Below are 27,740 nucleotides of genomic sequence, written 5' to 3' on the forward strand. Positions count from 1 at the left end.
CCAGAGAAGTGATGGCAAAGCTTTTAATTAGTATTAGACTCAAAGTGATACACTGGATAATGAACTGCTCTCTCTTCCCTTTATTCACGTTGACAGGAACGACGCCTGTTTAATAAAAGCAGCTACAAGGAAAGGACTGGAGGGGTGAGACTTTCTCCTGGTCCCCGCCAGGCTCTGCAGCCGAACAAAAGAAATGCCTGACATGATAATGGGTGGCAGAATTCGACCCTTTGCTGCTATTTCACAGCATTCAATGCCACCAGCGAGGATGTCACCAGCCATTATTTTCTAGCAACTTCTCCGAGTGACTCAATTTCCTTTGAAATGGAGATCAACAGGCAGAATAGTTTTGACCAGCTGGAGCATTTTAAAGCCTCGTGCATGGTGGGCTTTTACTCCTGCTGGCTGTCACTGCTTCCCAGGAGCAGCCTGGCTGACCACACAGAAGTTTGCTCTGGATGTTAGGAAAAATTTCTGCATTGAATGGGCTGCCAAGCACTGGCACAGGCTGCCCAGGGAAGTGCTGGAGTCACCATCCCTGGAGGGATTTAAGAATTGTGGAGGGATTTAAAAGTTGTGCAGATGTGGCATTTGGGGACATGGTTTAGTGGTGGCCTTGGCAGTCCTGGGTTAATGGTTGGACTCAATCTTGGAGGTGTTTTCCAAACAAAATGAGACAGTGATTCTGTGATTCTATAATTTACACCAGAATGCCTGTCCTGGGGTTCACAAGCCCTGAGAGGGCAATGCAAACACCCTCTGGCTGCTGAGGAGCAGCCAAGTGACCTGGACTGACAGTCAACAAGGGTTCAGAAGAGTCCCTCAGAGCAAAGTGAAAAACCATGCCACAAAACATTCAACAAATTAACGTGGCACGGGCAGCACAGCTGCTCACTCCAAGGGTCAGAGTCTCCAACATGATGGATTACAGCTCAGGGGTAATGAGTGGAGCACTGCAAAAGCCCTCAATGAACGTCTGTCACTCACAGTCCAAACCCACTGGCAACAGCCAGAGCTGTCACAGCTCTCACTATAATCCCAAAATAAGCAATTAAACTCAGCCCCATGCTCACAGCCTTAGAGCAGGGGGTGCATTTGCAAATGCACAGGCTGTGACCCTCTGGGCCACCTGAAAGACAGCCCTGCTTTGATACACATCTGCACCATGATTTCCATCTTTATGTGGCTTGTGTTTCTGTAATTATCCTGCAAAAATTACTGATGGGCTTTGTAACAGCTCACTGCATCCAGCATCACACACAGGGCTGGGAACTGCACATCTGGAGGTCAACTAACAAGTTAGCCACAGTGCTGGAAGAAACAGGCTCCAAATTCCCAGTTTAGGGAGTTTATTCCCTTCCCAAATTCCCTTCTTTCTTTAGAGTCTGAGATAGCCACATAATTTTCTCCCTCACAGCTAACAAGGCACCAGCAGTGTGGATTTCAGAAATGCCAGGTGACATGGAAGCCTAAATGTCACTCCAAGAGAGATCCACAAACAGATTTAGAAAAGCATTGCAACTCTTCAGGATCTGAGTAAGCCATAGGGAAGTACCTGTGTGGGTGACATGCTTAAGTCCTGATAATTACGTCAGGAAGTTTTAGTTTTAGGTGATGAACTCAGAAATTTCAAAATCAACATCACTGCCACTTGCCCAACCTGGTAGCTAAATACCAGGCCTACAAATGTAATTTCTGCTAAAAAAATGCCATTTGGCTGTAAATAAACTCAATTTTGTCCATGTCACAAGAGTGGAGCTCAGGTAATTTTACAGTGCACTGGGTAAAGCTGATAGAGCAGGGGGACCTGGCTAAGCTGCTTTGGTCTGTGACACTCAGGGAAGCTGCACTCTGATAGAGCTGGCTGCTTTATCTGTGTCCCCAAAACCAAGGAAGGGCATCACTTTCAGATTGTGACATGTCCATTTTTAGCCCCTTCTGCTCAAGACCACTGGAGTAATATAATTTTAAACACAGCAGCTTACACAGTGTATGAAAAGAGCAAAAGGCATCTAATTTGCATTTGCATCTAATTTTCAAATTTCAGGCTTATTTTCAAATATTTTTGGAAGTCAGGGCTCTTTTGGTCCAGGACAGTCAGATGCACACAATTTACAAAACTGCAACTCCATGTAAAATTCAGAACTAAGTCTGAATGCTGAAAAGCTGCAAGGTTGAGAGGGTAATTAGAAACACTGACCACTTAATAAATTACTGACCTGAGCCTCCTTTAACAGTGTGAACTACTCTTGCCTTCAGTCCCATCTCTCCTGGTTTACCCCAATAAAGGACACAGAGGAGCAGGCTCCATCTGGTATAACTGGGAACATATTAGTTGATTTGGTTTTTATTTTTGAAGAAATCACTTCCCCTCCATCTTTTCTCTCTAATTTCTCCAAGAAACTGGCTGTTCCTAATAGCCTAATTTTAATCACAAAGCTCACGTGTGGGAACCAGTCACAAACACAGTAATAGCAGTGCTTAAACTGCCTCCACAGGAATCTGGCATTTGTTTTTTCAATTGAGAAAAAAAAAAAAAAAAAGAGAAAATAAAGAAAGCAACGCTACCCAATGCACCCTCTGTGTTATTTGCAGATGAATCAGTCTTGTTTGTGATTCACCAACTTACTCTGCTAAACACAGAGCAATTTTCCCTGAAGGTGCACTCTGCAGGGAGACAGAAATCCCTGTAAGACCCAACATGTACAAACTGTCCCTTTGCTCTGACAAGAGCCATCAGAGGAAGACCAAAATGTAGAGATGTGGGGTGGGATGATGAGGAAAGGGCGCTGGGAGGGACATTTTAGAGACACCACAACCCTGAAGCAACGAGAGCCAGCTACAAACTGCACCTACTGAAGAGCCCCTTGAAAATCTGCAGATGCTTCTGCCGAGGATTGCATTTAGCCCTACGGATTTTAAGCTCCTCTTGTTGAATAAAAAATAGTTACCATAGAAACAGCAACATTGCAGAGTAGCCGGTCGAAATCCAAGCACACCTTCTCCGTATGGCTCGGGCCAAGGCAGATGGCATTAGGGCAAAGATCCCCTCCCACACAGCGCCTGCTTGGCTCTGCCTGGCCACTGGAAGCATGGGCAGAGGTAAACGAGATGGATATTCATCCACTTGGGGTTTTTTTGGTGTGTTTGTGTCCTAGGGTGATGTTATGATGCTTGTATCCCCATTCGTGTGTTCTGTTTATGCCGGATATCATGTTCTGTGCCTTCAAGACTGGCTCTGAAGAATGAGAGTTTTGGTTTTGCTATCAGCTGCTCCCCCATGGCTGGTGGGACACGGAGATGGGGCAGTACATAGTGCTGCTTTTGCTTTTTGCTTCTGCTCATTAGTTAGTTTAGCTAAGCAGTCCAAATTTCTGCCTGGACTGTTTCTTCTTTCCCTTTTTTTGGATCTACTCAAACCTGCTCCAGACTGGGACCTGGGAACACTGAGAGTTTGCACCCTGTGGCCTACTGGGGCCTACTCTGGGCAGCAGCTGCCCCAGTGCCAGAGGGACTGATAACAGAGGAACCACCCCCAGGAAAGCGACTTTCTGATTTTGTCATCTTTTCAGAGTGCTGTCACCCAATATTGTTCATTTTGTGTGCTGGGGCTGCTGTGCCTGTTAAATAAACAGGTTCTTCGCACTTCTCTCTGAGAATCCTTCCCAAACCAGTTGAGGGCAGGGGCCCTGTGAGTTTGATTTCTGGAGGGGCTCCTTTGGAGGTTTTTGCCCAAATTTTTCCAAAACCAGGAACAGTTTGGTTTGGGTTTTTTAGCATCTCAGAGCCACAGTGCTTCACAAGCGTTGGTGACACCCAGTTGTGTTACACACCCAGGTCCCCTTTCATGGAGGGTAAAGTCACACAGAAAGGGTGGCACAGGTGGGAACAGCTCCTTGAGTGCTCAGAGTGAAACCTGCAGTGTCTCTGCTCACACCCCCTCAACACACAGCCCCTCAACTGTGAGCAGAGACTCAGGCTGCCTGCAGTAACATCATGGCAGGAATCATTACTGAGAAATCAACAGGAATTTGTGAGAGCAGAAGGGATCAGGAGCCCATTCAATGCACACTGTGAGCTGCAACCACCTTGGAAAACAGCTACGGACCACAGCTGCTTTTGCTTTCTTGGAGTACATTAATGCACCTTTAGATCATACAATTGTAGACTCATGCAATGGTTTGGGTTGGAAGAAACAGTAATGGTCACCTTATTCCAAAGCCTCTGCCATGAACAGGGACACCTTCCACTGTCCCAAGTTGTTCCAAGCCCCATCACACCTGGCCTTGGACACTTCCATGGATGGGGCAGCTATAACTTCTGGGCAACCCGTGCCAGGATCTCACCAGCTCTCTATTATGAAGAATTAATTTCTTGCTAATATCTAACCTAAACCTTCCCTTTTTCAGTTTTAAGCCATATCGCTACATGCCCTCGCAAAATGCCCTAAAATGGGTGACTTCTAGGTATCACCACCCTATACATGGCAGCAGATGCTACTGCAGGTGCACATCAGCCCCTCTCAGTGGAAAACACTGCCCAGGGATATGGAAGGCAGGAGCTAAGGATGTCACCAACTCCCTCACACCAAGGCTAGATGCAGTGATTGAACTAAACCAGGCTCTTTTGCTGACCTCTCCCCATCCTGAGAGATCCCCAATGAAGAAAACTACACATGCCAGAGGATGAGGAAGGTTGAGGGACCTGGTTCTCACTCATCCCATCTGCTTGGCTTGAACTGCCTCTAGCATTTCCCTCCCAACCCTGACTTTCATACGGTGCTGCCAAACAGACCCTGGGGGCATCTCAGACAGGGCTTGGCTTCTCCCACCTCCCTGGACTGCTCTCCCAACACAAATCCCTGCTCAGCCTTGGACAGTCAGGAGGGAGCTGGAGAGGGTTAGAGCTGTTCACTGCTCACAGAGGTAGCACCAGGCTGCATCTCACCCTCTTGACTCCCTCTGTGGTGTCCCATGGTTCTTACAGAGATAAGTGCTGAGGCAGGAGTGGATAAAAACACAGCAGAACAACAGAGGGATTGGGAAGCCATGTGTCCTGGATTGCCAAGCAAATTGTCTTCTATCTGCCATCTGGATGCAAGTTGTCTTCTGTTCAGTGGGCAGTTTTCCTTATCTCTTCCACAACCACTCCTCCCCACTGCATGACTGATAAGAACTACAGCATCCCACTGGGAGATGGGAGCCCAGAGGGAGGAGCCAAGCATTCCTACCTGGATATAATCTGGAGATTCTGGAACACCAGCACAGCTTCTCCACTGGATTTCCCAGAGGAACAGCAGCTGCCTCTTCCACCGGATCTTCAGAGGAAGAGACTGCACCTTTCTCCAGGATCCCTGCTCCAGCAGAACCACCCCTGACACTGCAGGAGGGCTGAGCCACAATTCCAATGGGACTGACCCTGACCCACAGGGTGTCAGGTTGGGTTCTGACTCTGTCAGTGTTGTTTTGGTTTACTGCATTGTTTATTTTATCTTTTTACTTTCTTCCCTAATAAAAAACTGTTATTCCTGCTCCCATATTTTTGCCTGAGAGCCCCTTAATTTCAAATTTATAACAATTCAGAGGGAGGGGGTTTACATTTTCCATTTCAGGGGAGGCTCCTGCCTTCCTCAGCAGACACCTGGCTTTCCAAACCAAGACTCCATGGACGTGTCCCAGCCAGGCGAGCAGCAGCCGTGGAAAAGGGCTGGAGAGTCCACAGATGAGGCAGAACAGATGGAGTATAAATAATCTGGCAGCTTGCAGACAACTCGTGGGTTATTAAAGCACAGCGTGCCGAGCCAGGGCCAGCCAGGCCAGCAGGGCATGAAGGAGCTCGGGATTGGGGCTTGGCTTCCAAGGGAGACCAAAGGCATAATCCTTTCAAACTGCTGCAGCAGCACGTGCCCATCCACTGAGGGGAATGAAGACACAAAAACCCTGTTGGGCTTCAAGGCTACTCATGCAGCCAGGTCAGGATTGTCCATGAGTGAAAATCCTATGAGTTTCTCTAATTTCAACTCTTCCAGTACAGAAAACGCTCTGAAACACCCACAATGTTTACTAAATTCTGAGAGATGTTGTTTTCTGTGGTATTTTCTGCAGTCCTCCATGGCAGGAAGGAGTGAATCTGACTCCATGTTCTCAGAAGGCTAACTTATTATTTTACGGTATTATATTAAAGAATACTATACTAAAACTGTACTAAGAATAGAGAAAGAATACTTACAGAAGGCTACAAAGAATGATAATGAATCTCATGATTCTCTCTCCAGAGTCTGACACAGCCTGACCCTGATTGGTCATTAAGTTAAAATAATTCACATGAAACCAATCAAACAATCACCTGTTGGATAAACAATCTCCAACCACATTCCAAAGCAGCAAAACACAGGAGAAGCAAATGAGATAATATTGTTTTCCTTTTTCTCTGAGGCTTCTCAGCTTCCCAGGAGAAGAATCCTGGGCAAAGAGGATTTTTCAGAATATATGATGTGACAGTTTTTTTTTTTTTTAAAAAAAATCAATGTCTTGGAGAAAATGTTCCTCTTACTCTCACTACTAAAATGCATTGTTCATCCACTGGAAAAAACTATTTATTTTTTTTTGTTGGAAGGAGTCCTGTTCAATATTTGTTGACAGGCTTGTGAGTGTAGAGCTAGAAGCATCACTCTGTCCTGAATTTCAGGGGCAGCTCTTGCCTGGGTGGTGGATGGTCCCTCCATCTGTCTCTTTAAGAGAGATCTGTCCCAACTGATTCCTTCCATGTCACTAGTTTTAGTATTAATTAATACTTTTAACTGGTAACAGGAGACATCCAGAAGCTCCAGTCAGAAACAGGAGAACACTGGGCTGGGTATAATAAAGAAGGGTTTTTGCTAGAGAGATTTAGAGCTGGAAAGAACAAACAACTTCAGGAAAGGAGTAATGGGACCAAAGGCTATAAAGCAAGAACTTCCACCTGTATTAGATATCTAACACCTCTCTCTCCTAGGTGCTCTCCAAGCAGTTTATCAGGATGTGGTTTAGGGATGTGGCTGATAACAGCTCCATCCAAGCCAGGCATCAGGATTCACTTCACAGAAATTTGGAACAGGACGCCAATGTGCAAAATTGATGGAAAGATGACGAGCACCCCAAATCCTGGGTAGGATTCAGCTGCCCAAACAGGTGAGGTGAGGATCCATGAGAGCTGCATGGCACCCAAAGATCTGGCACAGGAGACTGGAGAAAGCAGAATGGGAGTCAGAGAGGATATCCAGGATCTCCTGTCTGCCTCTCTCCAGGAAATGAAACCCATTCACCTTACACAAGGTGCTGGGCTGTAACTCTGCAATCTGCACTGGTTTGTAGTATTAGGGCTGTGTTTGGAGCATGGCTCCCTCTTAGAGAGCACCAGCAATGCCAGCACTGAAGCAAAACACTGAAATTGTTCCACTTAACTTGCAATCAGGCCCCAGCAACATTTTGAGCATTTTTATTCACAGCAAGCCCTGACCATTTTATCAGATGTCACCTGAAGCCCAAGCCATCATTTATGACCTGTACCAAACCAAGTGTGGGAGCATCTCAACAGCACTCTGAAATCAGAGCAGACACAGCAAAGGACACATCTCCTTGGTCTGTGGCCTTTTGGAAGGATTTGTGCTCCTAAGCCATTCAAACATCCTTGAAAACCCTGTCTGTATTTATTTTTCTTCAAGGATCAACATGTTTTCTGAAAGGCAGGGAACGACAAAATAGCAGGTGCATTGCAAAAAGCTTTCGTGAGGAGGAAAATTTATTCCAGGATGTGCAGTTTGCAAAACACTATGTTTAGTAGCTGCATAATAGCAGCATTTTGTGACAGTTAAACATCATGTTCCTTTCTCAAAGGATCCTAAAGCATTTTACAAACACTTCCAACATATGGCCAAGTGTAAAACAGCACCAGGAAAAAAAAATAGAGAAGAAAATCCTGTTTGCAGCTTTCTCTCCTGATTTTTGCGACCAGCTCATGGGGTCTGGTGTCTACTCCCTGGATGCCAGGAGGGGATCAGGGCTGTGCTTCTGCAAGGGGTTTTTCGAGCTGCTGCTGAAGACCACCATGTGCCAAGCTCAGCTCTGCCACACTTGTGAGCATTGATAATTCAGGCTCAAACCCATGGTTTTTGAGCTCTCAGGCAGAACCCAACGCTGTGACACCAAAACTGAGGAGTGTCACAGCAGCAACGGGCTGACAGACCCCTGAGAGCTGCTGCTCCTCACCCTGCAAACGTGGCCCTGCTCTGCCAGTGCCACCTCCTGGGGACAGCTGGATGGCACCACGGTGACATTTCCCTCACTCAGGCAGAGCTTTAAGGACAACATGGATTTAACTCACAATCCAGCCCAGGGGACGTGCTCATGGAGAGCAAGCACACACCTCCACCCTGCTCAGCCAGGGAATTCTGCAGGGAAATGTGGAAAAAACAGAATGTAACTGCTCAGTGTGCAGTCACCATGTCTGTCTGCCAAAGTAGACACTTTCAGCTTTCCAGAAGATCTCTAAGAGTTGCCAGCTGTCAAACCTTGTGTTTTTTATCTCATCTAACAAACAGCTACAATATCAAGGAGCCCCAGGCACGGTGTAGCGACACTACTTCTGCGCTGGGTTTGTAAATAAAACTTAAAAAACTAAAATTAGGAGGAAGTTATAAAAGACACCTTTGGATACAACACTGTTTGCTGGGATCTGGGATTCTACTTGAAGGTCCCACAGATAATCCTTGGCTTTCTTTGCAAGATCTGTTGAGTTTACTCCCAAGTCTCCTAAACCCTTAACTCATGTTTAAGTCATTACCAGAGGAAGACCTGCTCACAGGCACAGATGACATCTTGTCTTTTTCTCCTTAATTAAGATGTACAAAATGGGGTTGATTCACCCCAAATGGGCAGAATAAAGTGATGCCCACACACAGAAAATCTATTCAGTCTCCTGCCTTCCCAGCAATAAAATCTGAATTCTGTTCATCTTGTGCTCACCTTCCACATTATGATAAACAGAGAAATCCTACTGACCTAATCATGGACCCAAAGATTTTTGCCACATTTGGCCCCAAAGTAACTCTACTCTTGGGCCATTCAAGCATTCCAAGGTTTTGCACTGTCTTCTAAGGTGAACATCTTTGCAAGTTCCATAGCTCCAAGCACACAGCACAGCAACTGGGATTTTATGAATTCAAATGTATGACCTGCATGCAATAATTAAAATAAGTGGGTATAAGTCTGGCACACTGAGAAGAGGCAGCAACACAGCTGTTAGTCATAAACTTTTTTTTTAAAAAGGATGTTTCATGAGCCTCATCAGAAACATTCTTCACTCTTTCACACAGACAGGAATAAAATTTACACATTAGAAATTCCCTTCTGTGATTTAATCCCTGCCCCACACAAAGCATTTCTGATCTTGAAGCTGCCAATGCAAACTTTTAATAGAGTTGGCAGATGGAAGCCTTGGATGAGATGAATGGCAGAGACCCAGAACTCTGTGCACTTGACTTCATCCCAGCACAGGGCTCCTCAAACCCACATCTGTGCCCAAGGCCAACTCCAATCTTCCCTCTTCTCCCAGCCAATGAGCCTGGGCTATTAGCAAAGTGTCCCCTAATTAATGTGGCTAATTTGAGTGCATCCCAGCTGGGTGAGGAGCCTGGATTCCTCATGGAATCCAGGGAGGGTGAAGGTGGCACTGGGGTTTTGTGGCAGCCAGAATGGGACATGGTAAGAGATTTATTCCAGTAACAGAACCATCAAATTGTTTCAGTTAGAAAAGCCCTCCAAGATCCAAATCCAGCACTGCCAAGGGCACCACCAAGTGCCACATCCACACAGGAACTGCACCAATTCCAGGGATGTTTTGGAGCATCCCAGTGCAGTGCTGCTGAAGGACCAGAGGGTCCCCAGGCTGGTGGTGTCCCCAAGCAGGAGGTGACAGCAGAGCCACTGCTGTGCTCCCACACCCCTCCCTGAGCATCCCCTCACTGCCCATCCCACCCCAGCCAGGGTGGAACTGCTGGAGCCAGGCAGGCACAGCTGTAAATCAGGATTAGCTGGAGCCACCATGGTGCACAGCAGTGCAGATTTACATGGGAAATTAAAGGCAGTGCCTTGGGGCTGAAGCACCAGAGTGAGAATTAAAAAAAAATATATAAAAAACAAGATGTAGGAACAAAATAATCTCTCACTTCTACTACAGGTCTCTGAAGGAGGTTTCTCCACCTTGTAGCTTGTCATCAGGTGAAAACTTTGGTGCAAGGCTCACAGAAATCTGTCCAGTTTGTGTCAACTTCTATATTCACAGCCTTACTATTTCAATTATGTATGAAATCTTTGCAGAGATTTAACATAGTAAGACACAGGAAAAATAACTGGAGAAATCCCTGCTGGTCACCCCCAGCCCCCAGAAAACACCAACTAAGAAATAAGTCCACACATAAAAAGTGTTTTATACAAACATCCAACTTGTGACCTTCCACGGTTATGTATTATAGCAAAGGCCTTTCCAGAGAAAGTTTAACATTAGCTACTAAACATGGCATGATATTTATTCATCACAGGTTCCACAAGCAAAGGAAAAATATCTTTTACCTTGAACACTTCCATTGGAAGAGGAAAATTTGCTGCATCATTAAGGGATTTTTCCAGAGCGCATTTCCACTCAGTTATAGTCTTCAGAGAATAGATATCTAAAGGGATGACAATAACAAAAAGAAAAAAAAAAAAAAAGAACAACAAAACCAAGAGGTGACTGTTTGGAGATCAAACATTTTTGGAAGACTAAAGTTCTTAAGTCATATGAATGGACAGAGCAAGTGGAATGAACAGTGTCTACATTCCAAGCTGTGCAGCATGGATAAATCCAACACAAAAGCAGCTAGCAGGGGCACACTGGATAAAGACTGTGTTTTATAACCTGGAGTAAAACCCAGAAAAATCACATCCTTCAAATTATTCTGCTGAAGGAACGAGAATCATATTATCTCATTACTTGAAAACAGTGAAAAAACTCATTTTCATTTCTCAAAATACCTGATGTTTCCTAGTTTGGGGAGCCTCAGGTCTTCAAGCAATATTAGTCATATTTGAACAAAACAAATATTATCATTATTAAGACACCTGTTCATCAGAAAGTGTTTAGGGTTTGGGTTTTTTTTTTTAATTGCAAGGTTGGGTGGGTGTGGGAAGAAACATTTCAGGAAAATCCCTACCCAGACACATTTTTTGGTATCACACTCAAACCAGAGCATCACAGCAGAGCAAGCACTTACACTTATGAATTTTCATCATTATACTTTAAGGAACATCTTTGTGCAGCTTCACATTGCTTGCAGTGAGTTTCTTTACACAGGTTTAATATTATTAAATCATGATATTAACAAGCCCTTTATGGTTCAGTGCAGTGAAATGCCTATGAATCATCAAAGGGAACAATGTAGGAACAATGCTGTGATGGGGAACATTATATTGGATTTACTCCTGCCCTAGAAAACACATTGTTATCTTGCACGTAACAAGTTATTGCAGAACATTCATATCAAGGCCTCAAAGAGAGAAGATAGGTAGATAGATTGCAACAATTATTAAAATGGAAATGAACACATGCTCAGTAATAAACTCGAGCCTTGATACAGAGTGAGGAGTGTGGAGCTTTTCTTTGGCCAGTCTGGCTCCCCTCATTCACATCAAGGTTCAATTTGGCCCAATTTGCATTTAAATCCTGTACATCTAATAACCACATATATTTACTAGCTAGCAGAAGATTTACCGCTGTATCTTACAGTTCTGAAAGAGGGAATAAAAATTACGTGTAAAAAAAAAAAAAGGAATTGGCAAGCACTGTTTCCACCTAGCACTGATGCTACAAGAGAATTTTATGCTCTGAACTCAACAGATTTAAGACCTTATCAAAGCAGGATTTGCAGAATCACTCACTGAAGTGGATGTATTTATACTTCCACTATATCAAATCTCACTACTTCAGAACAGACATCAAGGATATGCATATGAATTTAAACACACTTGAAGGGGACTGTTAACCTTTCAGGGCAGCATTTTTAATTCCTCAGCTGTCTGGTTATTAATGGGAACATAGATTTCAAGTCTTTGTTTACAATGTGTGCAGTGGGCACAAGTGTTAAGAAGTGCACTCTTTATCTAATTGTTCATTATTTTATAGTTTTGTTGCCTCACTTCTCCCTTGCCTGCAGGAATTTTGATCAGCATCAAGTGCAGGGAGGGGGATGACTCACCTTGTTTCTTTCTTTTTTGGTTTAATTTACAGGGAAATACTTAACACAACATGATTTTGCCCCACGCTGCAACCAGCCTGTTGTTTCAGGTCTGAGTTCAGAAAAACTCTGCCTGATGCTTCCCTGCTGGAAACAGACACTCATTTTCTATTGTGATGCTAGTGAAACACAGGAAAGTGGAAATTGCCATTTTGGGCAACTCTGGCCAAGTTTTGGGCACCTTTGGCCAAAATCAGTGAAAACAAGCAGCAACTTCTTTGGGCAGTGTCAACAAAACTCAAGATACAGAGGCACCTCCAGTGGTTTCAAGGGCCAGCAAGGAATATCAGGTGTACATTTAATTAGTGGCATCTCACTTATGCTGGGCAAGTGTATGGACACTAAATTGCACGGTTAAAAGAGCATAAAGCATTTTATTTAAGTGTCAGGGCTCCAGGTAATTGAACAAAGTGTACTGTGTCAGTTTGTATTAGGGTTCACAAGCAGTGAGCAATTAAAATGACTGGCAATTTGTCTTTAAATAGAAAGTGGCATAAACCAGGATGATCTTGTCCTGCATAAACAGCTGAGCTCAGGCCATCAGTGGCTCTGTGTCAAGCAGCCTGTGCCAATTTGCACTAGCAAGGAGGCTTATTCCAGACTCAGATATACATCTGAAGGGAAAAATAAGCCATAACCCCTTTGCTTCAGTTAAATGGGCTTGTGAGATATACAGAGTTGTTTGAAGGAGACAGCTGAGATGCTGTTTCATAGACTCATTGAATGGTTTGGGGTGGAAGGGACCTTAAACATCATCTAGTTCCAATCCCCAGAGGACCCTCTTTCACATTAAGTGGTGTTAGGATGGGGGTGGCTCCAGGAAAGAGACCCCTCCATCCAAAATATTGTTTGGGTCCATAGGATCTCCCTTATCTGAGATGCTCTGCATCCTGAAAGACTGACCTGGAAAGCTGGCAGGTGCCAGAGGTGGATCAACAGGGTAAAGTCACCACCCAGACACAGAGGGAAGTAAAGCCCAGGGTGGATATGTAGAATCCTAGTTGAGGGTAGGCAAAGCACTGTCACAAGCTGCAGAAGGGATGTATAAAAACATCCTTGTTTGATAGCAAGGGGACACACAGCCTGATTTGGGAGCAGCTGCATGTCCTCAGCATCTCCTCAGAAGAGATTCATAACAGATTTGATTCACAGTCCAAGGCTGCTCCCCTTCCCAATCAAGGAGTCACCTTAACTGGCTTCAGATGTTCAAAATTTAGGACAACCAGGTGTGTCTTCACTGGCTTAAAGCCCCATGAGTGCAAAAAACAGGCTTTAAAAGATGTCATTTTACCTATGTTAGGTGTGTCTTAGCATCCTCTTTTCCCTACCCATTGTAAAGAGCAAGAGACTTCTCATGCAGAACTGTCTTTTGATGCCTGCCCCATGGCAGGTGAATCTAATCCCTGATGAGTAAAAAACAAAGTACTGCCCACATGATCTCTCCTTAAGAAGGTCCACACTAGGTCTTTCACACAACACACATCTGCCTAGCCCAAATGCTCTTCCCTAAAGAAATCACGTGGGGATGTACCTCTGACAGAGTCTCCAGGCCTCAGGTCCTCAGCAAACTTCATTTTTTGAGTTTATGGTATAACAGCCTCATCCCTGAGTTTCTTCAGAGCTCTCTGCTGCCAGCACCTCGTCCCCACAACTCATTACTGCTTCCCTGACTGCTCCAAGATTCCTTTTGCAGAGACTTTAATTTGAAGCAGATCCCATAAGATCAGCCACTTGGGTTTTTTTTCTGTCTTCTTCCTCTCAGTTAATGCCTCATACACTTCATTAATTCATCGTGCCTCATGGACATGTTGGATGGCTGGACAGGAAGATCTTGACGGGTTTTTTCCAACCTTGATGATTCTGTGACTCCATGTTAGGTGGACATCAAATGACCAGGAGAGGAACAACCAGAATTTCTGGCTCCAGAAACTCCTCAAATTTCCACTCCTGATTGGCAGAGCCTGACAGCTGGGTCACAAGGGGGGATCAATGAAAGACCTCAGGAGAGGATTTGGGCAAAAACAGAAAAGTTCAGACCTGAAGGGTCTTCTCACAGCAAAATCCTACAAGGCTCAACTTTAGGAGATATAAAGTAATGAAGACCTATTTAAGTGAGGAAGAAGATGTGAGCATTGAGTCTATTAATAACAGTGTTGACTAAAAAGTGAATGATCAGAGAAATGAAAGGAGAGGAAACAGCTATCAGGTGAAAACAGATAAGAACAAGAGACAGAAATTTTAAAAGTTAAATCAAGGAGAGGGGAAAAGAAAAGTAAACTCCAGCAAATAAAGAGTCCAGTAACAAGTTTAGAGAAATACAACTGAAGAAAAAATGAAAATAAAGGCATGAGGGGTGGGGAATCTATAGAGAAGGATGCACAACTGGATAAAAGGAAGAACAGAAAGCAAATGGAATGAACAAAGAGGAAGCACAAATCTCCTCTGGGCCATTTCTATATTCCCCAAACCTATACAGGCCAAGAGGGTTCAGAGATGGTCAATGAAAAAATTGTTTCTCTGTAACACAAAGACTCTGTAAAATAACAGTGGGTGATATTCATGCTCTCCAGCACTCACATCTAATTTAGAAGTGATAGGTAACACTGATTCCTACCTACCAGAGAAGAAAAACACACACTTGCAAAAAGCACTGAGGACCCAAGTCCCAGACAAACTTGTGAACACAAGAATTGAACATGTCAGGGTCAACTCTCCTCATAGGGTGTGAGGGACAGAAGCCACAGCAGAAACACCTTCCCAGAGGAGGGGAACTTTCATGGAAAAACTTACACCCACAGCACAAAGAAAAGCAGGCACAGACCTGGATGCACTTAACCTACACAGGAGAATGTGGATCAATCTGTGATCCCAGACTGGCTTAACTGCAGCCCCAATCCCTTTCCATTCCAGCTGGTTTGAACACTAAACTCAACCCTAAAGACATCCAAACCCTAGAGACACTTCATCTCCAAGCTGTAATCTCCTGATGTCATACAGTCTGACAGACTTGCAAAGATTTCAAATGAATTTATTTAATAAACAATACAGTCCACAGGACCCACTCTGAACCCAAATTAGATGAATCTCACCTCCCATTTGTGCCACAACCAGAAACTACTGACAAAGCAATGTGAATGCTGGAAAAGGACAAAGCATCTCAAAACATCAGTGAACACCACAAAGGGAGACAATATTTCTAGGAGGTTCCTTACCTGCAGGTGGGTCCATTCTGTATTTATTCTCTTGACACCAACCCACTGGTCGAAGTCTGCAATCCAAGTAAAACAACCACTGGTCATAGGATTCAGTCTCCTCCAATCCCACATAGCGAAGGCGTAATCTTCCTCCAACATTTTCAACCACACTAACTATCCAGTACTGAAAGGGATTCTGGGAATCCTGCAGCTCTATTAAGGAATCAACTGTAATGAGGTCTACAGGGTTTTTTCCTCGCAGAGGCTGTTTGAATAGAAGCAAAACTCCTTATTTTAAACTTTATTTGAAGACTTCTCAAGGAAACAGATGACAGCAGAAGATTATTTTTGTTTTTCACACCATCATCCAAGCGATCAGCAAACAGTCTGTTCTTCTTCTATTTTACCCAATGTCTTCCAAGTGCAAATTCAGAAGTAAAACAGAAAACAACAGTTGTGCTAATTTCTCAAGCGACATCATCAACAACAACAACAAAAAAAAAGAATAATAAAGGTGGAACAGCTTGTAAGGCCTATCCATTTAGGAGGCTCCTGAACTACTCAAAGCCCAGTTGTACTGAAGGATTTAAAACAAATTATCATTGATTGCAGCTGATAAGAACCAACCACAGGACTGGACCCTAATATTTACCTAGAAGGTGACTACTTTGTGCATGACCCAGAAATTTCACTCTGTGTACTGATCTCTTTCACCAAAGATCAGCTTTATCTTATTCCTACTGGCAAGGAGAGCAAATTATCCCCCCCAGCCACAGATGCAGGAGGCTGTGGGGGTTATTCCAAAGCTCAAAGCCCACAGCAGGTTTGGAGCCAAGCCCAAGGCACACAGGATTTGTTGGGTCAAGCCACCATGCCCAAGAAATCCCAGTGACTGAGGTTATTTGCTTCCACATGGTTATTTTATCTTCTGGGATCCCAGTTTTGCAGCATTTTACACATGTGTGTAACTTTCCACCTGCAAGCACAGGCATTAAAAAACAATGAGATGCTCTGCAGAACAACCCCTTTGGGGCTCAGTGGTTTTATTTTGTGACTGTGAGCATCTCTGTGTTCTCAAAGCTTTAACACAGTGGTTAAGATTTCTTATTCTTTTATTAAATACAAGTTTGAATTCTTATGCAATGTCTCAGTTCCGGGGTTTTAAGAGCAGCATTAAAATGACCCCAAGACTTGGAAGCATTGGTCCCCAAAGGAGATGCTCAGCAAAGGCAAAATACATTAAAAACAAAGACTTTTTTTTTCCTGTGTGTTTGTCCCACTTTTACTTAATTAAACCATATAAACATCTCACATTACTTTTTAAAATATTAATTCTGTAAATCAAGAGTCAGTCCAGGATGGTTCTTTCTAATAGCGGCTACAAAACAGAACAAGGAGAATGCCTTATTTTTCAAAAAGTTATTTTTCCTTCTGAATATTGAAAATATTGAAATTTTGAGATGCAATCGATTTTCGTATGTCTCTCTTAATCCAAAGAAGCAGGCAAGAGCATGAGAATATGGTAAAAAATGCAATTAAATTTAACAAAAAGCTTATCACATGTACAACTTTAAACAAATTTATGATTAACAGATATTTCTCAGAACAATATATTTGCCATAATAAGCTACTTTTCTACAGTGCAAGCTGCAAGCATCTGTATAATCTCTTCAAATATTATTTCATGGCAAAATGCAGTGTCAGAATTTAATAATACAACAGAAATCCACTTTAATGTGGATTTTTTCCCCTCTCATACAACTGCTTGCAACCAAATATTCTTTAATATGAAAGGATGGTGTAATGATTTAACTTATTATAATAAATCCCTGGCTGTATCAAAGTGAATATTGCTTCCCTGATTTGTGTGCTAAATTTTAAGCCAATGGGCTGTCACTTACCCCATGAGAACTGAATGGCTAGGATTAATAATCAGCTTGCATGAAATATTAACATTTACCATCATGCAAGAACCCTTCACATGCATAGCTGGCACATAAAAATTAAAAAAAAAAAAAAGGATTTAAAAAGTAGCACTACATAGTGATTTAACAGCCTAACAACAATCTGCAGCACTCATGAACAGCAAATCTGTCAACAGGGGCCAACATACATTGCAGGACACAGACAGCACTGAGCACATAAAACACCAGGACAGGGTCAGAAACTGCTTCAAGCCAACTCAATGTTTTCTCTCTCTGCTTTTCTGCCTGCAGAAAGGGGAGGTTTGGCACACACCAGAGATGGGGGCTGGGCACCACCAGATTTCTGCCTGTGGTAGTGGAGGAATGGGGATGCAGCAGGATGTGGATTGTCTGGGGTCTGCAAGGCTGTTCTTCGCTCAGACTGGGGGGGAAAGACCCTAATGGTACAATATTAATTATCCCTGCCAGGTCCATCCATACTGCTTGGGCACGTGGAAAAAGGATGCAGCTGTGGATGGTGGAAGTGAGCAGGGACAAAATGACCAAAAATGGTGCCTGGATGGACACTGGCTTCCCACAAGCCAAATGAGCACTTTCACAAATTCCTTTGTGGCCTTGCTCTCAGCCTAAACACAGAGGGACAAAGAATGAGGGGCTCCTGCAGGACCATCTGTCTCCTCTCCACAGCACCCACAGCAGAGCAGGGCAGGCCCTGATGCAAAAGCTGCTCCTGGTTTCAAGGTGAAGCTGTGGGATTTTTGTCCAGGATCTGAGGCTGTCCCAAGTGCAAGCCACCCCTTGGATTTGCTGCAGACTGGGCTCTGGGAGCATCTAAAAAATGAACCCTTCTGCTCTTCTGAGGCCACCTCACCTAACAACTTCCCCGCTAAATGTGACTGCTGGATTTAAGTGGAGGGAATGTCCTTGAGGGAGCACTTCCCATATAAAAATAAACCTGACAATGCTCCCCATCAACCTAGCAAACCCCCTCTCCAAGCTGTGCCACAGAGTCACAGAACGGTCTGGGTTGGAAGGGACCTTAAAGATCACCCAGTTCCAACCCCATGCCATGGGGCAGGGACACCTTCCACTAACCAGATTGCTCCCAGCCCCATCCAGTCTGGCTCTGAACACTTCCAGGGATGGGGCAGGGATGGATTGGCAGCTCAGGTCACCAGTCTGATGGATCTACTGGGGCACTGAAGGGCTGAGCTCCCCCTGTTGTGGATCCCCTCCACACTCTATGCCTTTTCTGAGCACCAATTTTGTAAAGATTGAAAAGGCAAAACTCCCCATGACTGGGGCCAGCAGAGTCCAGGCACTGCTGCCATGGATTTTGGGGCATGGTCAGGTCCCAGGGCTGGCAGACACAGACACTGCAAGCACACAGTGAGGAGGAGGAGGAGGAGGAATGCAATCTAATACATACACCTTCCAGCAAATTGGCAGGGGCCGTCCTGGCGCCAGTCAGATCCTGGATGAGGAACTCTGTCCAGTCCATGTATTTCTCCTTGATTGCTGGGGAAGAGAAGGGAAGGGAAGAAAAGAAATGCTTAGCACAGCAGACTGCAGTGACTTGCCATGTGTGTGTCACACAGTGGACCTGGTGTATTTATTAAGAAATTATTCATTATTAGAGGGATGAGGCCCTGGCACAGGATGCCCAGAGAAGCTGTGGCTGCCCCATCCCTGGAAGTGTCCAAGGCCAGGTTGGACAGGGCTTGGAGCAACCTGGGATAGTGGAAGGTGTCCCTGCTCATGACAGGGCATGGAATGAGATGATCTTTCATGTTCCTTCCAACCCAAACCATCCTGTGATTCCATCAGAAACATCACCTCGAGATTTAGCAGCTCTAAAGTTTTGGATGCAGCTGCAGTTCAGACAAGGCAGAAAAGCTGGTTTGTTGTCCAGTTCTTTGGGCAACCTGTTCACACAGTTAAATCCCGAAAAAAGGGAAGGTGTTGCTCCACTGTAGCCACTGACAATGATTTACAACATCATGGTTTATCATCCCCATCTCTCCCATTCAGAATTGGCCACTGCCTGTGTAACCACTCGTTTCCTGCTTATCACCTGGGCTCAGATGTGATTTATAAAGTCTCTCTGTATGTTCACTAATGACCTCTGGGAAAAAAAAGAAGCTGTACAAACTTTCAATTCCTTGACAGGAGACCAGAAACTGCAGGTGCTTTTCCAACAGAGTAGAAAAATCAACCCTGAGAACATCATATATCAGCTGCTGAGTCAATACACCAGCAAGAAGAAAGACTTAAAGTCTTTCCCTTATCAGGAAAAAAAAAGAATAATTTCTGAGGTAAACACTGCGAACCAGCATCAATTTAGGACATGTATGCAGTTTTATAAGGTTTGAAACTGAAATATATAAATTTTGCCTCTACAATTCACATTCCAGGTCAGTTCTGGTTTAAATCAGTGGACACATGAAGGCAATAATTCAGCAAATCTCAGCTTGACAGACAGAAATGCTTCTTCAAATGTACTGTGCAGTTGCTATCAAAAATCCGGAAATTCGACTTTAATTCTACCTGCCTGTAGAAGAGAATTAAATTACATCTGAAACTTTGTTTTCTGTCCAAACTAATCTTACTTATGTGTGAGAGAATCATCAGGAATGCAGTTATGCTGCTAACTCAGAAACAGAAGGGAAAAATCACAAACATTTGAAAATGTAAACATTTCCTCTGAATAAACAACCAGATATGTTATTTAAAGACCATTACCCCATGGTAATCCACAGGACTGAGCATGGATAAAGACACAAGCCATGCCCAGGGCACCTTGGCTCAACCTCATTTCTGAGCTCTGCTCCTTCCCCAAAAGCCAGTTCTCCCAGCTTGAGCTATACATCCCATTTAGCTATCTAAACTCCTTTAAATGTGCATTTAAATGTACTTAAAGTTATCAAACCTTAAATGTACTTAAAATTATCAAACCTTGCACTGCTGGACTTGAGCCTCCATAAAACAGTGTTTGAACTTGCCTGGAACCATTCTAACTCTTTTGTAGCACCAGTTTTGCATGATTTCCAGAAGATTTATAACCTTTGCATTATTTAAGATGAAAGAACAGCCTGAGAAGAAATAGTTTGGATATGACACTTCCTCCCTCAACACTCCTGCTGTGTTGAACTCATCAGTTCCTGTCCACCTACCTTAGGATAAAGAAACCAAGCTGAATTTTGGCACCAGGGAGAGGATGGTGATTGTGGCAATGAATGAGGCTGGGGTCCCTCTAGCTCAGATTCTGCCTCCCCCTGAGCACAGCACTGGGTGCAGCACAGAAAGGTGCAAGTTGAACTCGATTCTGGCTCGTTCCCACCAAGTTGTCAGCCAAATCTCCGAATGCCAGAGCTTCGCTACCGAGGAATGACAAATGTGATAAAAAGCACACACTTTGAACTTTGAAAGCTGGCAGGACTGGGGGGGAGGGAGATGGGGGGAGAATAGGATTTTTCAAAGTTGACAACAGATTAACAGATTTCAGGGGCTCCCACTTCCAGATGCCCAACTGGAGATGTCATAACGATGCCTGATTCACAGATCTGCCTGTCTGTCAGTCTCCCAGTGCCTTTCAGAGAGAGAGGAAAAAAAATCCCTGTCCTTTTTTAAAAGACTTGCACCTCACAGTTTGACATCTAAATAAGCTCCTCTCCACATTCAGATCTGGATTAGAGACTTCCAAAGTCCAAAAGTCACAAGGTGACCTCTGTTTTCAGACTAAACAGGCTCAGCTGAAAAAAAAAAAACCTGAGCTGTTCTCAGTTTCTAGGTGGTTTCAGAACCATCCTTCCCATACAAATCTAATTTCTAGGGTTTTCCTTTATTATGCTTTTGTGGCATAGATAAAACGGCTCTGAAAACCTCTGAGAGACAGGAAATTGCACTGGAAGTTGTAGAAACAGGGATTTGTACCTTCCTCTGTGCCTACAGAGCACAATCAGCCTGCCCACCTTTACAGTTCCAAGTCACCACAGTGCAAATATTAATTTTTAGTAGTAATGAAGTGAATCTGAATGATCACGATAGCTGCAAAAGCCTTTGAGGACCAAGCAAAATGTTAAACAAATATATTCAAACAAGGAAAATCTGCTGGGTAAATGAGAATAGCTGTCAGTGCCATGCATGGGTGCCCAGGCTGAGCATCCCTCTCCAGAAATGCTGCTCCTCTGGAATATCAGACTCCTTCAGCACTGGGGAGTGAAGCAGTGAACTTCCCATCGCTACAGGAAAAGGCTCTACAGAACCTCTCCTACTGCTGGACAGGCTGGGAGAATTCTGCTTTTTTTTTGCAGCTGGTGGGAAGGGAAGGTGGCCAGGATAAAGAATCCTGCCCCATAGTGACCTAAACTCCACTAGAATTCCTGTTTTCAAAACATTTTCCCCTGCCTTAAATTAATTCAGTGAGTCAGGAGTGGTCCATGGGCTTCAAACACCTGAAAAAGACCCAAAATTTCCCTCCCCAATCCCTGAGGAGCAGCTGTAGGGATGAACCAGTCCCAGACTCAGCGATGGGCTGGTGAAGGGTGAACCACTCCCAACAGACCTCAGTGAAATTATCCACACCTGCAAAAGTAAAAATCAGTAAAAACCTTGCAGCTCACTGCCTCCTTCCATGAAAAAAATTATTATTTCAGAGATCACCTTCTAGTGTGGCAAATATTACAGCAAATTCTTCAATAAGAAAAAAGACCTTTCCGACATTAAGACTCAGGCTATAAAACTGAGTGCCCCTTCCACCAAGAAATGGATCATATCCAATATCCCTCAAATTCTTCCCACTTTTCCCTACTCAATTCACCTTGCCCACAACATCTCTGACTCCCATTCCTCTCTCCCCTTCTTACCCACTGCCATTTCCTCACTTTTACTCATTTTACTCATTTTCCCAAGCTGTGTCCTGACACTCCAGGCTGCATTTGGACCTGAGGAGCAGGTCACTGGCTGATGTATTTAGTATTTATCATCAGGTTTTCCCCATCAAGCCCAGCCTTTTCCCCTTGCTCTGTGTGTGCTGACCATGAAAACCATTCCAAGAGCAGCTGGAAATGCACATCCCATCCCATCCCATCCCATCCAATCCCCCTGAACACGTGCCCCAGAGCCAGGACAGCAGCTTCATTCCCTGCAACCCTGTACATCTCTGTGCCCTGCCTCAGCCTCAGCACATAATGGGTTCAGATTTATCTGCCTCTCTAGAGAAATAAGAGATTAAAAGCACATTCACAGTCCCATGGCAGCACTGAGGCACAGGCACTCCATTCAATGAATATGAGATACTATTATCACATTAGCAGCTCTTGGGATTTTATCTCGTTTTCTAGTAGTTGCTGTTTTGCTGAGAGTCACTTCTCTCAGGTTTACATGGAAATCCTCATTTTCCTTTTTATTTTTTTTTTCCCCAAGAACATGACACTGCAAAGTGCAGGAAAAACCCTGAAATCTGAAAAATCGACAAGACAATGGGGAGAACGTGGTTGGTTTTTTACTTTTCAGGACTGTTTTTTTCCCCCCAAGGCACCCACTTGATTGGCAAGAACAAGATTCAGGGATCTGAACTGCTGCATTTGGTAAAATAAAGGAATGGTTGCATAAATAACTTACAGGCATACAGCACCTAAAAATAAGCTACTCCCTGGAAACACCTCAGCATGCCCCATGGATACATGTGCCCAGCAAGCAGTAATATCAAATTATGCTCATTTTTGTCCATACCTAAAAGAAAACAACAATCAAAAAACAACAAAACACTCTTCACATTTGGATTTCTTTTTTTTTTTTTTTTAATAACCCAGGATCACCAGCAACCTGTCGACACCTCTGCTGGAAAATCCCCACTGGAACCCATCAACCTCTAAACAGCAGAGTTTTAATTTTCTCATATGTGAAGAACAGCATCTTAAACAGCTTTATAAAATGGTTTAAGATCTTTCAGATTAATCTGCTAAGTGACAACACTCTCAGTGTGGGAACTATTTTTATCATTAAAAAATTTAACTCTTTCCTAGGACTGGAACGAACAAAAAATAATTAACAAGGGGAATTATAGCTGGGCAGGACTCGGGCAATTCTTTTGCCTCCATTGTGAAATAAACTAAAATACCAGGATCTCATTAAAAGATTAATTTTCAGTATGTTCAAAATTTAATACAGACATACAAATTAGAAATATATAATATATATAATATATATTTTATATATTATGTATATATGTTATATATGTTATGTATATATATTTTTATATATTGTATATATATTATATATAATATATGTTATATATATTATGTATTTATATATATGGATATATATATATGGATATAAATATGGATATATATATATATAGATAGATAGACAGATAGATAGATATAGATATATATATATATGTATATGAGATACAAGAATCAGATATACACTTAAGATACATTAAAATTAAGATACATTAAAATAAAGCTGCTGGTGCCAGAAAGAAATGCCCAGAGCCTGGAGAGAAGGATCACAGATCAGCAGGAGAGCATCTGAAGGGCAACTCAAGGGAATTCCAGCCACTCCATCCAGCAGGGATAGGTGACATTATAGTGGAGATCTGCTACAGGTCACCCAGCCAGCAAAACCAAGGCTGGACAGGGCTTGGAGCATCCAAAATCCAGTGGAAAATGTCCCTGTCCATGGCAGGGAGGTGGAAAAAGATGTTTTTTAAGGTCCCTTCCAACCCAAACCACTCTGTGACTCTGTGACAAGATATGCAGTTTTTTAAAAGCTAAACAGCATATTGCAAAACCATATAGAAAGCTTACAATATTGACATTTTCTTTTAATTTTAAAGTTGTCACAAATCTGATGCAATATTTATAAGTTACAAAAATATTAACACATAAATGTTGTAGCTATGTTATAAAGGTCTAAATGATGGAGTTGAAATGAGATGTCTTTATATCAAAATAACATAGAATGCTAAAACAATTTGTTTAGACTTCACCCATCAAAACAATTTGTCAAAACTGACATGTTCTCACAAAATATTTCCATTTTGATAAAACAGCATTTTGACAGGAAACGGTTGAATCCCCACATTTCCATTCCTCTTGCTGAACTATTTACATCCCTGTGAACCAGACTGGATGTGAAAACAGGATGGGGGCTGAGTGCTGTCCCCAAGTAAAGGCTCAGCCTGTTTCTGAACCCTCCCCAAGACCTTCAGGGCTGGGAACACAAAGCCAGATCCCCTACTAAGAATTTCCAAAATAAATCAACTAAAACCTACATTTAAAAAAATTTACTTAGTGCTTTAATGGTTTTTTTTTTATAAAAAATGACTGTTTGCTTTGAATTCTTTTGTGGGCTCCCTGAAAAAAAAGCCAAATGGGGCTAAAGACATCTTTAAACAATTTCTTACTTAAAACTTCAAACAGTCTTCTGTTCTCACAGCAGCAGAGTTCTGTGGTTTGAACTGGATCACAAAATAATGCAAATTCAGTCCAGAAAAGAAAAGGAAGTGCATCAAAAGCTGTTGATCTGATTTCCTTGTGGTGCAGCCGCAAATATCATGAGACCCCAACTTCAGAGCTCAGGCACTGCCTTCTACACACCTGTCTTAAATAAAGTGTTCAAGGAAAATAAAATAGAGAGGATTTTCATGGGAGCCAGAAGTCATAAACAACTGTCCACCAAAAAATGGAGGTGCTCAAATGACACCTCTGGAGCAGCAGCACTCTGTGCTCCCATTCATGGGAATTTACAGCAGGCTAATGAGCAGATGCTGGAAGGAAGTGTGATGTCTGTAGGAGAATGTGTCACTCTTGCATTCTCTCAGTATTTGATCCTTTAAGCTGCTGATTAATCTGCTCGCTCCTAATTATCTCACTTTTTAAAAAATAAAACTGAGTTAAGTGCAAACTTCAAATTAATGTTTAGCCCATGTGAGCTACTTAATTTAATAACAATATTTGGCATATTTTTTTAATGTTAATGTTTTAATGTTTTTAAATGTTTTTAAAATTTTCTTCAAGATATTTGGTGCCCTCTGTTTTTTCTATCCAAACCACCTTGATCTCATTTCTAAGACAAGATTATACTGTAGGTTTTGTGGTCCTGACCCAAGAAAGGGCCAGCACACAGACTTTAATCCTTGCACACCCAACTCTGCATGAAAAAGCAGCCCTTGATTAGAACAAAGGAGAAGAAAATTAACAAACAGATAAAAGCATGAACACATGCTTTAGGTTCTCACCTGAACAACTCCCTACAGTTTTTTCTATTCAACTACAGTGAATTTCAGTAAAATTCAACTTTTATCCTTCCTGCTGCCATTCAGAATTTCCAGAAATTATCTGCTCATATCCTCTGGGTCAAAACAATCAAGCTGATGAGCAAAAAGCTGCCTCAGTGTCCACAGGACACTTTGCTTCCCAACATCCTTTGAGCCCTTCACAGACGTGCACACCATTCCCCTTGTGTTTCCCTAGTCTTTAATTAACTGCTATCTTTTAACAATAAAAAAGCAGTGGGTGGCTTGGGAGTTGCTTTTTCATTTCTTGAAATGAAAAATGCACTGGCTACAAACTCCAACCAAGCTGCAGGGACTCTGGGTGGAAGAGGTGAAATGTGGGATTCTGTGGGAAAACATAATCAGTGTGTGCAGACAGAATGAGGGATGCTATTATACCGATTTTTTTAATTATTATTATGTAAAATCTTGTAAAAATCCCCTCCATCAACTCACTGAAGCTCAGGAAGCTGAACAAGACACTTTGGTCACCACCACCAACTACTGAGGCACTCCCAACAGCAGGATCAATTGTGTTCACCCCAAACACAACATGATGAATACAGACACACTTTTCTGACATCCCACTGCTGTGGCTGTCTGCTTCCAAGTCAAACTGCCCAAGATCAGAGGAGAAATTTTCCTCAAAGATCCCAACAGTGCCACAAACCCTGCCCTGACTCCCTGAGCAGAAAAACCTCAGGTACCCATCTGGCAGTAAATTATTTAATCATAATAACTGGGATTAATTACCTTCCTTCAGTCAAAGTCAATACCTGGTTTGCACTGAAGTACTTAAAATATTTTTTTAGAAAAAAGCTAAAAAAGAGAAGGGTGCTGATAATGGGAAGGGACTCAGCTCTGTCTTGATGGTGTTACTTATCAGTTGCAATCAGATTATGTAGATAAGGAGCAGCAGCAAATCCATCAGCTCCACCTGCACTTGTTTCAAGGCTTCATCCAGGTGTGATCAGCACCGAACTATTTAAAATAATTTTTTAGCAAAGGGGTAAAAAAGAGAGGGGTGTTGATAGTGGGAAGGGACTCAGCTCTATCTTGGTGGTGTCACTTATCAACTGCAATCAGATTATGCAGATAAGAAGCAGCAGCAAATCCATCAGCTCCCATTTGCACTTGTTTCAAGGTTTCACCCAGCTGTGATCAGCACCAGCCAGCCTGGAATGACCCAGACACAGCCCTGCTCTCCCTCAGGATCTGGGAATGACGGGAGAGAGATGCAGGTGGGACACAGAAAGAGGAGAGGGGAATTAATCTCTTCCCACCCTTCACCTTGCAGGGATGCAGCCAATTCCTTCACCTGGTCCTTCTTCAGCATAACAAAAAGTCATCCAGCCTCAACAGGTTGGAATTTAATGATGAAGCATTCAATTGTTTAAAGCATTTACCACATATTTATAGCCAGGTTAATGGTTGGGCTCAGTGTTATTTTCCAACCCAAACAATTCTATGATCATTTATTTATTTTAAAGGTGGTTTTACACTGATTTCACCTGGAACACAATTCTGCCATGCTGTCACCTAGACTAGGCACCAAAACCCACCCTCATTAATACCATCAAAACTTGGGAAGGGAATGCAAAAATATCTTCTGGACACAACCATTTTTAAGTGGGTGTCCTGCTTTAGGGCAAATTTTGGGAGGAAGTTTCTGAAGTGGTCTTTTCTAGAAAGCAAATTCAAGCAGCCTCCCACCCCCAACCAGTTTGGGAGGTAAACCTCCTTCAAGAAAAGTGGAAAAAAATCTGTTTATGTAACAAGCAAAGTATTCACAAGCATAAAATTGAATAATATTAAACAACGGACCCTCTCATTGTTCTGAAGAGATGGCAAATTCAGAGAGACCGTGTTGTGGGGTGTAGCTCAGCTCACTCAGGCTCTTATCAGTCTTTCCTGTGCTGGAAAATGCAACATCCCAGGCTCCAGTGGGTCACAGCTGTGAGCTCCTGATGCTTTTCTGAATTTTCAGTCCAGAGCAGATCAGTTCCAAGAAGAAGAAAAGCCACAGTGTGGGG

General features: G+C 43.1%; 1 protein-coding gene across 2 annotated transcripts in view; it reads right to left on the reverse strand.

Moving 5' to 3' along the window:
- Positions 1-27,740, reverse strand: part of SFMBT2 (Scm like with four mbt domains 2) — a 116,341-nt gene that overhangs the window by 47,711 nt on the left and 40,890 nt on the right. The window contains exons 5-7 of one of the 2 annotated variants that reach the window (XM_063153687.1): positions 18,856-18,944; positions 15,520-15,766; positions 10,608-10,705 (exon numbers count right to left, since the gene is read on the reverse strand). In XM_063153687.1, coding sequence (XP_063009757.1) covers positions 10,608-10,705; positions 15,520-15,766; positions 18,856-18,944 — 434 coding nt within the window. Of the gene's footprint in view, positions 1-10,607; positions 10,706-15,519; positions 15,767-18,855; positions 18,946-27,740 lie in introns of those variants that run through there. The other variant, XM_063153688.1, reaches the window with a different exon arrangement.

The sequence above is a fragment of the Melospiza melodia genome, chromosome 4 (assembly GCF_035770615.1).
Source record: "Melospiza melodia melodia isolate bMelMel2 chromosome 4, bMelMel2.pri, whole genome shotgun sequence".
Classification (NCBI taxonomy): Eukaryota; Metazoa; Chordata; class Aves; order Passeriformes; family Passerellidae; genus Melospiza; species Melospiza melodia.